This window comes from Corythoichthys intestinalis, chromosome 14 (genome assembly GCF_030265065.1).
Source record: "Corythoichthys intestinalis isolate RoL2023-P3 chromosome 14, ASM3026506v1, whole genome shotgun sequence".
Taxonomy (NCBI): domain Eukaryota; kingdom Metazoa; phylum Chordata; class Actinopteri; order Syngnathiformes; family Syngnathidae; genus Corythoichthys; species Corythoichthys intestinalis.
In genome coordinates this window covers 20514847-20529435 of record NC_080408.1, presented here as the reverse complement: position 1 = coordinate 20529435, position 14589 = coordinate 20514847, and the positions used below count along the sequence as shown (strand labels likewise).

Sequence of the window (14589 nt, the reverse complement as noted above, 5' to 3'; positions counted from 1 at the left end):
TAAATCTGAATAAATACATTAAACCCCCCAAAAAAATGGTGGGGGGGGGGGGTGCTACTTCTCAGTTTTTCACTTAGCGTGGCGGATTTTAATCCCCATTAACCGTGAAAAATGAAGGATCACTGTATTACTAGCACTGTGTGTTGCACTCAAATTGAATAGTGTATTAAAATTTAAGTTTTAAAACTATGAACCATGAAACAAAGACACATTAATGTGTATTGCACACAAAGGTTGCGCTAGACTTTTTCGTTGTCTGTCATTTTGACTGACAGGGTCATAAAAATCCGGTCATAATCTATTTTTACCCGTCACTTAATTTTTAAAAATGATAATAATGACATATTCAATAGTATTTAGTTTTCATTCATTTTTAATTAATATTGTAATGCTTGCTTGGCGGCGAAAAATTAGACACGGAAGTCGTGGTATTTTTCTCCCTCTTTTTACTCTGCTTACCACCAGCAACACCAACAAAACAACAACTCCGCCCCCAAAGAAAAAGAGGCAAATATATACACGGGCGACAATCTAGTCCACCAATTGGATGACGCGCTGGCACACCGGGTGCACCAATAAGAACCTCGCGTTGATGTGTCAATCACGGTGCCGCCGCCAGACCCCGGTGACGCTACAATATTCTGTCCGAACAAGCTTAACAGAATCCACACCGTACCATCATGCATATGAATATGTAACTTTTTCCTCTGCAGTGACAAAAACAGCTGACTGTGGCCCCAGTAGGTAGGCTACATATGGAACAATGAAATTAACAGTTCACCTGCTTTGGCCTGAACGCAGTCTTCCTCCTGGTGCGCATGGACTTGAATTGCGTGCCCGCTTGTGCATAATCAAATGTCTCAAGTGGGATTCCTTCAGAGGCTATTGTCACGAGGTTTTGGACTTCTGCCTCGGACAGACGACTTAGTTCGGACACTCAGTTGCCTTGACATTTTTCCGAGTAAGGCCAACGACGTCATGCATTAAGAGAGACAATAGCTAATTAATATGCTCACTCGCCACCCTGTGGTCTGGGGTGTGAATTGCAACCTGTCAAAATGACAGATGGACTTCAGTTTTTTCCGTCACCGTTTTAAAAAACCGGTCAACGACGGAAAATATTCGGTTAACGCGACCCCTGATTGCACACACACACACACACAAGCAGAAACCTAGGGCCGAGGGAAACCTTGGGCTGAGGTTGACAGGTGTGTTAACATTCCAACAATCCAGCCATTTACTGCCAACGAAGTGTATATACAGTATGTAAAGTACATACTGTACATACATACAATTGTACATAAAGTACATTTTTCTACTAGTAGAAGTGGAAGTGGCATTTACCTAGTTTGTGTCATGACTTTTTTTTTTTGTGATGAAGAATATATCCCTCTAGATTAGGGGCAGTGGTGAAAGTGGGCCAGAACGGTCAGGAACGCAGTTCCGGTATAAGATTCAGGTCCAGAACGCAATTCCGGTATAAGATTCAGGGTCGGAATGCTGTTCCTTTACACGGTGCTTTGATTCCGAAATTGTGACGGCAACTGTCAAAACGCTATGAAAAAAAAATGCGAAGCTGCCACTCATGCATTTCATCTCTAAGAACAAAACAATCTACCAACATCAGATTTACATACACAAGTGTTTACAACAAGTATAATAAAGTGCTTGTGTAGCGTAATCCGTTTCCACCAATATTTAATGATTTATTCCACGGACGGCATGGATGTTTCCCCAGCTGCTGCAGTTATCAGAGTCTGACGATGATGAGTCACGTCAATGTGTGAATGCACACAGCAAAGCAAAATGCCTGGACTCATTTATCCGTTCAATTGGCTGACAAACTGACATGTGATCAGCAGAGATAGTTACCTCTGATTAGTTCAAATGTGCATGTTTTCTAGAACAGCTATAAAAATAAAAGGTTGTTGAATTGATGCGATCAAAAAAAGGGCAAGGCAACATTAAATGTATCAAATCTTTAAGAGCAACAAAAGAGTTGAGGAGGCTTATTTATCACATTTAGTTTTATTTGCTCTGATGGGGAGGTTCAGAACATCTCAGCTGTCAATGTGCACTTTAGACTTATATTTGTTCATTTATGTTATGATACTTATTCATTTCCTTGATTTAAAAAAATTCAATGTTTGCGCGATCTTCAAAATATATTCCATTTCACTCTGCACAATATAAGTCATTTGTACCTATTTTTCTGAATGTATGTTACTTATATCTTTGTTATTAAAAAAAAAAAAAAAAAAAAAAAAGTAAATGTTTACATTAACTTCAATTTTAATATACGTTCTATGTCCTTAAGTAGTTAAAATTTAGATTTGGCATTTAGTATATGAGGAAATGAGGGAAAATAAAAATTAGGAGCTAGAGGTTGGGGTTATTGCCGTTTTTGTTAACTTTTATTTTGCAAATCATTGAAAAAATACAACTTTAAATGAAAATCAGTTTTAGTATGTGTTAAGAAATAACTCTGCTAAAACAGTTTTCTTTGCACTTCAGTAGTTTAAGAGGTTTGACCCCCCCAACAAAAATGAAAGAAAAAAATAAATACTTAAAATTTCTGGCTCCGTGGCGACCTTTACGTTGGGGGGTTCCGGCAAGAAATCCTAGCCACTTTCACCCCTGATTAGTGGTGTCACACCAATTCCAAAAAGATACTAACTGTCTGCAGAACGTCATTCCAACTAATGAAGCGCAGACAGTTAACCAATGCATTTTCTGCTGAAACAAGCAACGCCTGACTGCAATCAACTCTCAGATTGGTGAAAAGGGGTCTTCTTCATTGGTTAGAAGGAAAACCTGCACACACTTGGCCCTTTGCAGAATTGGTTAGACATCAGTGCAGGTCTAGTTTGTAAGATTGCATCACTTTGGATTTGAGATCAGCACATTTTTGAGTAAAGAACAAGAATACAAGGTGAAACTTTGCATGCCACGTTGTTTATGAGAAAAACAAATGCAAATGTATGTGACGAGAATATTATAGAATATGTTTTTGTTGGTTAATAGTTTAAGGTGGAACAAAGCAAAAAATATCATGTAAGTCGCAATTCTGTGTGACATGATTCTTTTCATATGCTTGTTTTGTCCACCTTTTGTTTGGAAACTGGTATGTTTTTTGAAAATCAGTCCATGTTCCAGTACTGAATACTAAATAAGAAAATGGTAGAGAAACTGCTAGTAGTTAAAATGGTGGAAGAAAAGGGTCTCTTAGCATTTTTATTTGGTTTCATGGTTATTTTATTGTTGTTTAAATTGCCTATGACAGCAAAAAGCATGTTTTTTTCATATTTTCCACGATATTTTATGCTCCTGCCAGTTCTCCTGTCCGTAGTAACAGGGGAATGAGCTGTAACTTGCTCTCCGCCGGGCAGGTTGCCGATCGCCGAAGACAATCTACAACCCCCGAGGCTGTGTGACATGATCCGGGCTAGTTTTGTCTGATTTTTTGCTTCAAAAGCGAAAATAACACTTTGGGACATCACTCGATTCGGGTTAGCATGTCGGCTAGCTGTCACGCCTCTTGGTTTGTTTACATTCGCGGAAGCCGGGGGGCAGGGAAATGTCAAAACCACGGCGGCATAATATAGCGTTCGAGAGGTGCGACAGTTTTGACCACTATGGAGTATTTTTGCCATGTCGTACTGAATAAATACATTTTTATTATTTCATATTGCATTTAGCACAAGATTGTTATTTGTCATGACCATACCATTTATTTAGCAATTGGGAAAAATACTTCGATAAAAAGAATATCCTTTAAAAATATTGGTGTAGAGAGACTGAAACAATGAAATTTTGCAGCTCTCTTCGCATTTTCTTCGTTATGAATAATTCCCCCTCAATGGGCTACATACAAAATCAGATGAAACCATTCTCCCGCTGACGTCATCCACCTGTTGGGGACGCTAGAGCCCTGTAATAGTAGGTGTGGCTAGACGGCGGATTAAAACTAATTTCTCTTCATCTGCGCTTTGCCAAATTGTTGTATATAGTCGAATCGTCTCAAAATATGATTCTAATTCACATAATAATGCTATTTAAGACTTTTATTATCCTGTCGTACGCACTATAAGCTCCACACAGACAACCAAACACACAGACATCGTCTAGACATTTTGTCGATAAAATTGAAACCATGTGCTCCTTATAATTTTATCCTGCTAGAACAGAGAGCCAAGAAATTGGAGTAAGTAGTAACGTTTGTTTAAAAAAAAATCTACATTGAAAACATCAACATTTGCTCAAGAAAAATTCAGTCATCAATTGGTTGTGGGAGGTTCAACATTACTGAGTGACGATGCATCCAATTTCCAATCTGTTGCTGACTGACAGATAGGCCTGATCATGACACATTTAAGGGTTGTGGCTGGGATTCTGGCCCAGAAATGTCAATGTCAATACTACCAGCTGCCTGACTTGCTTTGAATAACTAACCTTTGGCTATATTTTTTATTCTGCCTCACTGCAGTTTGATCAGGTCTGCAAGGTAAAATGCGCACTGTTATTGTGTGTGTGTAGGGGCTATGCCAAGCTTCTGGTTTACGATGAAACCCACTGAATGCACTTGACTTGGTGGTCTATGTTTGTATATGTCGTGTATGTTTGGGTTGTACTCTTTATAGCGGCTGACAGAGACCGACCTTTTACCCTTTCACTCGACACCTTCACTGTGTACTGCATGGGTGTGCAGTAAATATCTGTTTGTTTGCCTCGTTTACCATAGCTGTGTTCATACAGTCATGTGAAAATATTAGGACACCCCATTAAATATTCAGTTCTTTATTAAGAAATGTTCACATATCAATGTCTGAGCTTGTTTTTCTTTATCTCTGGGAAGGAAAGTGATTTCATTGCAGGTAAACAGCAAAAATTAACATTTTTTTACTCATTAAAACAAACATATCAACAAAAATGCATATTCTAACTGAGGAAAAAGTTAGGACACCCTACCACATAATAGCTAATGTGACCCCCTTTGGCTGAAATAACTTCAGTGAGAAACTTTTTGTAGCCATCTACTAGAGATGTCCCAATCGATCGGGATGCCAATCGATCGGGACATCTCCGATCATGTCATTTTCAAAGTATCGGAATCGGCAAAAAAATATCGGCCATGCTTTTTTTTAATATATATATTTTTAATTAAATCGTTTTCTAATTGTATTTAACGTTACAGACGTAATATGTTACACTCATCCAGAGTCTTTATTTTAGGCTTAAGGTAGGGTTATCAAATTTATCCCGATAACGGCGGTAATTAATTTTTTAAAAAATGTATCACGTTAAAATATTTAACGCAATTAATGCATGCACCGCACGACCCACTCACGCATTGTCGTGCTCAATATGTAATTGTGCTGTTTTACCTTTTAAGAGAGATAAAAGGCAGCGTAAACTGAGTAGAGAGAATTTTGGCAGCCTTTGGACCCTTTTTTCAATTGGCTAAAACCTTGCAATCCCTCTCCCTTTGATTAGAAATGTCATGGCAAGCAATGTGGGGAAGCAAGGTAGCAAATAATCTTTTTCTTAACACCTTATGTTATTTCCCAACGCAGAGAAGATATATCAATTGGTAGCACTACACACAGTCATGGTTCCACTTCCCATCATGCATTTGGGCATGGCTACAGTATCATTTACTGAAAGCTCAGCAAATACACTAGATGGCAATATTTAGTCACAATATACAAAGTCACAAGTCTTTCTATCTGTGGATCCCTCTCACAGAAAGAAAGTTAATAATGTAAATGCCATCTTGAGGATTTATTGTCATAATAAACAAATACAGTACTTATGTACGGTATGTTGAATGTATATATTCGTCCGAGTTTTATTCATTTTTTTCTTAATGCATTGCCAAAATGTATATGATCGGGAAAAATGATCGGGAATGATTGGAATTGAATCGGGAGCAAAAAAAAAGCAATCGGATCGGAAAAAATCGGGATCGGCAGATAATAAAAACTAAAACGATCGGGATCGGATCGGGAGCAAAAAAACATTATTGGAACACCCCTACCATCTACCAGTCTTTGACATCGGTCTGAAGAAGGTTTGCCCCACTCCTCAACGCAGAATATTTTCAGCTGTGAGATGTTCTTGTATGTACAGCACGTTTCAAGTCACCCCACAACATCTCAATGGGATTAAGATCTGGCCTTTGACTTGGCCATTCCAGGACTTTCTTCCTTTTCAGCCAGTCCTTGGTGGATTTACTGGTATATTTTGGGTCATTGTCATGTTGCAGGGTCCAGTTTCGCGTCAGCTTTTTTTTTCCACAAATGATCTCACATTTTCCTCAAGCACCCTCTGATACACGCTATAACTCATGTTGGATCCCATGATGGTGAGCTCTCCAGGTCCTGCTGCAGCAAAGCATCCCCAAACCATGCCACTTCCACCTCCATGCTTCACAGTTGGTATGAGGTTCTTTTCCCGGAATGCTGTATTGGGTTTAAGCCAAACATGTCCTCTGTTCTGGTGTCCAAATAATTCAATTTTTGATTCATCTGTCCAGAGAACAACATTCCTGAAGTCCTTGTCTTTGTCTACATTCTCTCTGGCAAACGTTTGTCTGTCCTTCATGTTCTTCTTGAAGAGCAAAGTTTTCCTCCTTCCTCCAACAGTAACAAGGGCCTACTGTCGGTGTATGATGAAATTAAGGGTTTATGGAGACTTCTTTTAGCATCTCGCAGTCTGCTCTCGGGGTGAACATGCTTGGACGGCCAGACCTGGGCATGTTGGCAGTTGTTTTAAATGTCCTCCACTTGTAGATTATTTTCCAGACAGTGGAATGGCTGGTTTTATATTCTTTTGAGAACTTTTGAAATCCCTTACCAGACTCATAAGCGTATACAATTTTCTTTCTGAAGGCCTCAGACACCTCCTTTGATCTCACCATGCTGTTTTCTCTCACCTCAACAGTCAGTCACTATTGAAAGTATTCTGCGTTGAGGAGTGGGGCAAACCTTCTTTAGACCGATGTCAACGACTGTTCGATGTCTACAAAAAGCGTCTCATTGAAGTTATTTCAGCTAAAGAGGGTAACACTGGCTACAGTGTTAGGTGGTAGGGTGTCCTAACTTTTTCCTCAGTTAGAATATGCATTTTGTTGATATTGGTTTTGGTTTAATGAGTAAAACATTGTTAATTTTTGCTGTTTACCTGCAATGAAATCCCTTTCCTTCCTAGAGATAAAGAAAAACAAAATCAGACATCGATATGTGAACATTTCTTAATAAAGAACTGAATATTTAATGGAGTGTCCTAATTTTTTCACATGACTTTACATGTACACTTGCCAGACGCATCATTAGGTACACCTGCGCAATCCAACTGCACGGCATTTCCAATTTGTGTTTTATATAAATCTTCACCATAGGTGGGTAGTAACGCATTACGTTACTCTGTTACATTTACTTGAGTAACTTTTTGAGAAAATGTACTTCTAGGAGTAGTTTTACCATGTCATTCTTTTTACTTTTACAGTGCTGGAGGAGATTTGTGAAGAAGAAACACTACTCTTACTACGCTATTTTGGGCTACACAAGAATCAACTACAGTAATTGCCATAGAGCGCTGCTGTCAACATTACTCAAAAGCGCGAATTTCAACCTCTCTCGCAGTCTTTATTTGGCATCGATAGACAATGGGAAAATCGGAGATATGATCCTTTTAATTTCATGGGAGGAAAGTTTTCTTCGCTAGAAGGCACTCATGCATGGACGGGTTATGTTTAATTTCTGTAGTTCCTACCAGTCGAAATTTGATGATTTTTGTGTATTTCTTTGGCCTAATATGGTAATGTAATAGGTTACAGTACAGTATCATTACAGTTCATATAAATAATGTTAAATAATAAAATATATGTATAATTTTTGAAAAAATTGACATCGTAAGCAGTTACCCATTACTTGAGTATTCTTTTCATCATTTACTTTGTTACTTGTACATGAGTACATTTTTTGAATGACTACTTTTACCGGAGTCGTATTATTTTGAAGTAACACTACTCTTACTTGAGTAAAATCTTTGGCTACTCTACCCACCTTTATAAACCCTTTATTGTATGTATCATTCATCATTCTCTAAAACGTATTGTTTTTGTGCTAAGCAACTCTTCAGGAAACAAGTTTCATAACATTTATTTTCACTTCCACTTTGATGGCAAACATAAAACAAAGTTAGTTGTAGTGTATGTTAAATATTAAAAACAACCAATAACCATTCTTTAAAGTCAGGTACCTCTACATTAATACATAATGGGAACGGCGCTGAAGAACTTAACTTTCAGTTAAAGGGTGTTTGAATACAATTTGTGGACTAACACGTCACCACATAATATAACAATAATCACAAGCATATACCGTATACTTTATCATCTGCAAACCACCATTAAACGATATGAGGCGAATTTCGCCTTGGTAGTAGTTAACAGGGTTACCTGTTCTCAGTGTTGTCACAGATTACTTGAAAAAGTAATTTAATTACCGATTACGCCTCAAAAAGTAATCTAGTTACTTTACTGGTTACTTTATTATCAAACTAAGTTACTGTTGGGTCTAAAACACCTTCTTCAATTTAGCTGTTGACCCAGAGTGAGGTGACAAAGGCAGGACACAAGGAGGCAGGAGTCAGAGAGTAGACTTTTACCAAACTGCAGTTTGGGGAGAGGTCTGAGATCGGGCAACATGACTAAGAGCGTCTCATCGAAGTCTCTCTCAGAGCTCCCCGCGCTGCTGACTTTTATTGAGGGCTTGTTGCTGGGCAGAATATAATTACAACACTGTTGTCCAACGTGGCAGTTTCAATCGGGCAAGTTCCTTATTCTAGTCATTGATTAAATTAACAGTCACACTCATCGATTAAATTAACAGTCACACTCTTGGGCGAGCAAGATAACTTTGTTTTGAACACACATTTGCACTCAAAGTAGCTTGGTGGAAAAATACTGAGACGTTGTGTGATGAATCAACATATGTGTGTGTATCTATTTATCAGCAGAATGTAAGCAATTGCCGGTAATAAAAATGTAAGCACATGATTATGGGCTAAAACTGTATTCTTCATAATAACTTGGGAGAACCCGTATAATAGTTGTGGGAGAGCAAACTTGTATAACCCGCAGAGTATAATGGTCATACAATCAAGCATATCTTACAGTTACTTTAAAAGTAATTATCAGTTACTTTTAACCAATTTTTCTCTCTTTGCCGCCTCAACATAAGGAATGACAACAGAAAAATGTCATCTCATGCAATTGACTTTCCGATAATTGAATTTAAAGGGAAAGATCACAATTTTTCACATAAGGCTTAATCTACGAGTTAGCGGATGTTTAATTGGTCAGTGGAGTTGATTTCAACCACCATTGACTCGCGCTAGTTTAGCCTCTCCGTAGCCCTGAAACTCACAAATAACTGACAACTGACTGGAGTTTGTTGAAATCAACTCCACCGACTAATTAAACCCCGCTAACTCAAAGATTAAGCCTAATGTAAAAAAAAAAAAAAAAATTCTGAATTTCAGGTTAGGGTTTACAGCATATCAGTGTCAATGTAAAACAATGCACATTGACTGCACAATAATCAACAACACACAAATGAATTGCACAGTGCAATAAACACAAAGGTGGGGGTGGGCACGGATGCGCGCACATAACCCGAAAGTACACCGTACACACACGCGGTCAATTTGGCCACAAAATGTGGCGGCAACTAAGCACTTTACTCAATCGGACATACAACACATTCCAAAGATGTAAACGAACACATCACCTCACGGCATAAATGTGCAACACAAATATAATGTAAACAATGCTTGCCGACATTAAGCGATGCTTACCCGCAGTAGCAACGGCAAAGCTACCAAACGCATGAAGCTGCACCAATCGGTGGAACGACGCTTCAGAATGAAGGAAAAATACTCACGTTCATTCATGGACGCACACAGCTCAACTTTCCCTTGCACATCTCAACAGGTGGGTGCACTCGACTCGGATGGGTACCTGCGCTTGCACACGCCTTTCTCAATCCCAAAACACTTAGCGTGTGTGACTCGAGACCAGAACAGGAAGTAACGGTGGGCGGTTACCATGGAAACGAACCCGCAGTGGGGACCTTTCTAACATTTGCTATTCAAAATGCTCATTGTACATGACCAATATTATTCATTCTACATAAATTATGAGGCAATAACAAAATAGTAACGCACAGACGCTAAGGAAACTAACTTTTTTCAGATTACTGGTTTGGAAAAATGAACTAATTAGATTACTCATTACTTAAAGTAATCAGATTACAGTAACAACACTGCCTGTTCTTATTACTGCATGCAGTTTAGTCGGATATATACTGTATATCTATTTCTCTATTATAATGCTCCTAGGGGACATTCTAGTTATTTTTAGGGGAGTGGAGGTTAGAACACTGCAACTGATTAATGTCATTTCCAATTCATTTTAAGTCTTACAAGTGCGGTCAAAGAAAGGGTTAAAGTCTTATCTCAAAGCAAAACTGTATTGTTACTGTGTTTTCCAGGTAAACAAATTCAATTTAAAAAGAAAAAGCTTGCCATGCCTAAACAACAGCACTCAAAAAATGAGCATTGCTTGTTTTTTTCCTATTGGATTTAGCAGGTGTCCCTTATAAAATGGCCGTGAGTGGAAACTCAGCTGTCACGTGACTACAAAACCAGAATTTATGTGGAAACGCCACATTTTCATTGCCAAACGTAATCCTCCATGTTAACTGCGAGTTAACTTGGAGTCGTAGATCACACCATGGTTTAAATCAGACAGACAGACAAACAGGTGTCAGGAGCAGACCAGAGAATCATGGTGCTTCCCCACCCCCCACCCACCTGTCTAAACTCCAGGGCATAGTTTACTGCCCTGGCTCTGCCCCTGCCTGCCCTTGTTTGCTTTCCATACACCAACTGCCCTTCCACACCCAAAACCTGAGCTATACACGCCCTTGTCTGCATGTAAACAAAGTGGATTGTAAACAAAACTTAATAGCTTCTGTAGTCAATCCATTGGTTAACAAAAGAAAACAGTAGCAACATACAGTAATAAATCTGAGTAAAAACATTGGTACTCTAATAATGTATTTTGCTGTATTTTAAAATGTGTCATATCTGGGAATTAATGCTAATATTGCTCTCCCAAATGATGCAGCTAAATGAATAGCTCGCTGACCATGTCATTGAACATTAAATTTTTAAAATGGAATATTTGACTCTGTTATTGTAATGAATATTATGAAAGTGCAAGTGGTCATAATGTTGTAACTGGTATTGTAGGTACTGTGTAAATGCAATATGCAGTACATCTCTAGTGGCTTTATGTGGAAAGTTATGCTGTCACCTAGTGGCCAATCATCCTCATTGAAGACTGTCAGGTCAAGTAATTTTATTTTCAGGCCCACAGTTGACTAACAAATACGACATCCACTGATCTGAAGATTTGAATCCCCAAAAGAGCCTGTTAGAACCCCCATAGGGGAAAATAGGAAACCCTGGGTAGAGCCACAGATGCACGGATGCTTTTCGGAATGACCCATGAACAAACAATGCATGTCGAGTGGGCACCATTTAGCAAATTAAATGATGCTTCCTTATGTCCTCATGCGGGACTCCTCCAGCGTCGCCTCAGAAGAAGAAAGATACATTATGCATCACTATCTTTTGTAGTAAACAGATCAGTTCAGTGTAGATATTTGCACCATGGAACTGTGATAATGATTCACGCCACGCTAAAGCGCACATTTATTTTACATTGTTGGCTTAAATGACTAAATTGAATTTAAATTAGGATTGACTCTCTGTATATCTTTACCTATAAACTTGACTAAATTTATGGTGCAACTCTACATATGAATAAGTATTATGTACTGTATACAAACATGAATGGATTGTGGCCGTAAAGTAGATGAATATGAAATGAAGCCATTAATGCAAACTATTAGCTGTGCTGTGTACAGATTTGGAAATTTGCTTATGTACAGTTTATGCAAATTTGAAAATAAAGATTCGTTAGCTTGATTCATGTGAAGACTTGCTAAAAAAAAAATACTCTACATACTGTATATACGTTAAGCCATAGACTTCATAATGTATTGACAGGACACAGGGTGCAGGGCCAATTCATAGGGGGCCTATCTCTCTTAAAGCTGACCTAGTGGAAACACAGACAATGAGCTTTTTACGTTAAAATTTCTTGTGAATAAATGCTTAAATCCCTGAATTATTTATAGATATGGACGTAAAACAGTCTCGGTACTTGGCTAAAAGCAAAAAAACGGGCAATTAACAGTTATTTTACGTAAATATTGCGAAGTATAATGCCAATGCTATAGCGGCTAATTTCTCGCATTGATTTTTTTCACGTTTCAAAAATGCATGCTTGGTATGAAAACTATAATAATTACCTTGAGTCCTCGAACAAATCACTCCTGAGACAATCCTTCCTGTTTGTATGCAGTACAGCTTTGGTACTTTTTCAACCTACTAAATCCAGCGCTATATCGCTGCATGTGACCGACTGCTAATAAATGAAGTGGAGTGTGGGGCGGCCCCCTTTGGGAAGGCAGTGAATAGGGAATGTGTCACGTAAATACATTATGACGTCCGTGTTCAGGCATTAGTCAACAGTGGAGTGACAACTATATATTACGAAATGATATACTGTATCAACAGGCTCTCGAGAAAAGTGTCTGTAGTAAATTCTTACGGGAACAGAAGAAGAAATAACCTGCAGATATGCCGTTATATTATTATCATGCCATATAGCCACAAAAAGGTTTGATGTCATATCTGTAGTCTATTTGAAAACAAGCATTCTTAGCCATGTTTACCTTGTACATACAAAAACAATGATGTAACTCATATTATTTTCTATTTCCAGTTATGCAGGCAGAGTGGTAGGAAATGGTCTGCACGCACAGAGACAGAATCCGGAGGTCAAAGTTCGCACCCCGAATCCGTCACTCGCTGAAGTCAAGGAGAGGCTTGAAAATTTCAACCAGGTAAGATGATGAGTAAAGATTACTTTCTGTTTACTCCTGTATTACCTGCTGTTGAGAGAGCTCAGCGATCCTAAAATTGGTCAAATGCTCAAAGATAACATGCCTGTGGCATGGGATCGTTTGGATGATTTAGGGCTAAAAAGATATCGTACAGAATACACTGATACATAATATTTTTTCTGCCACTTAAACGCTACACTATTTATTTACACTTAACATTTTATTTTACTTGAACACTTGAATAATTGTGTATTTTCAGCCCACAATGGAACCTGTGTACTTGTACCTGTGTGGTACTTGCACCACACTTGAACACTAGAACTCCCGGGGTTTTTTTTTTTTTTTTTTTTTGGCTAGAAAGAAATACCAGAAAGGCGTCAAATGACCCCGATACCAAACTGACTGCTGGGCTTTGTCAAACAGTAGACCACTAAAAGAAGCAATCAAGCAGGCCACCACCCTACACACTCCTGCGGAGTCGCTGCCTACGTGTGTGTGTGGGGGGGGGGGGGGGGGTTCACTCTGGATAGCTGTAATTAGCATCTTGAATATAAGAGAGACGGGTGGGCTTCTTGGTGGGTCTTGCAAAGGAATTGGCTCACTCTCATGTGGGCGCAAAGAAGGCGCAGAAGGAAAAATTGCTTGAGCAACAACCTCCAGCACATAGCCAAGGGAAAAGGGTGAAGTGTCATATGTCACCACATAAAAAATGTTTTGTTTTTTATTACACCGTCCCTTGTAGTTTAGGCAAACTGCAGCTTTTGGAAGATGTAAAAAGGTTGTCCACCCGATTGCCTGCCTGAGCGGTCCACTGTCCGACAAGCAACAACTGTTTTGTCCAACTGGACTAGCGTATTCGGAAGGGGGAAAGAAAATGATCTCTAAAGGTGTTCATTGCCTCAGACAACAATCTAATGGCACCGTTCTGTCTCCATACAGTTTACATACACATACGGTATATATGAGACATAGGGCCTACTGTAAGTCTGACCACAGTATGGTTTAATGCATGAAGTTGCATTTTGCATGCATGAAAAAAAAAAGAAAACCTGACTAGTATGTTCCATTTGATTTACACAGAGAATAAAACTGGAAGAGTTGAAGGGACAAGTAAACACTTAAAAAGAAAAGTCACATCCTGTCAGTAGTTTGGTCTATTTTATGGTTGCTTCTTCACCACAACATGTCTTCTGAGCTTGAAAGTGACAGCAGGCCAGCTAGAATAACACCAGTTTACCCTTCCCTGCCCTACAAACACTCAGGATACTAATTGGAGCAATCCACCCCTGTGGTTTTGCGAGTGTGAATGAGAATGAATTATGAGAACCATAGTGCTCAAAAAAGATATGCTGATTAAGGTCAGATGATCCTTCTCTGGTTAAAAAAGTGATTTCATCCACCCTTGGTAGTTCTAGTGTAAAGAACACCTGCTCTGTACTGTAGTACACCACTGAGACGAATTCAGGTAGCAATATCAATTTCTCTGAAAGATCATGCTTTTTTCTTACGGATTCAATTTTCTTGTAAAAATAGCCTCAATTAACTA

General features: G+C 38.7%; 1 protein-coding gene across 6 annotated transcripts in view; it reads left to right on the top strand.

Annotated features, from left to right (window-relative positions):
- LOC130929777 (glypican-5-like) overlaps positions 1-14589 on the top strand; it is a 203930-nt gene that overhangs the window by 178516 nt on the left and 10825 nt on the right. For all 6 annotated transcript variants that reach the window (XM_057857272.1, XM_057857274.1, XM_057857276.1 and 3 more), the window contains one exon: positions 12923-13043. In XM_057857272.1, coding sequence (XP_057713255.1) covers positions 12923-13043 — 121 coding nt within the window. The remainder of the gene's footprint in view (positions 1-12922; positions 13044-14589) is intronic.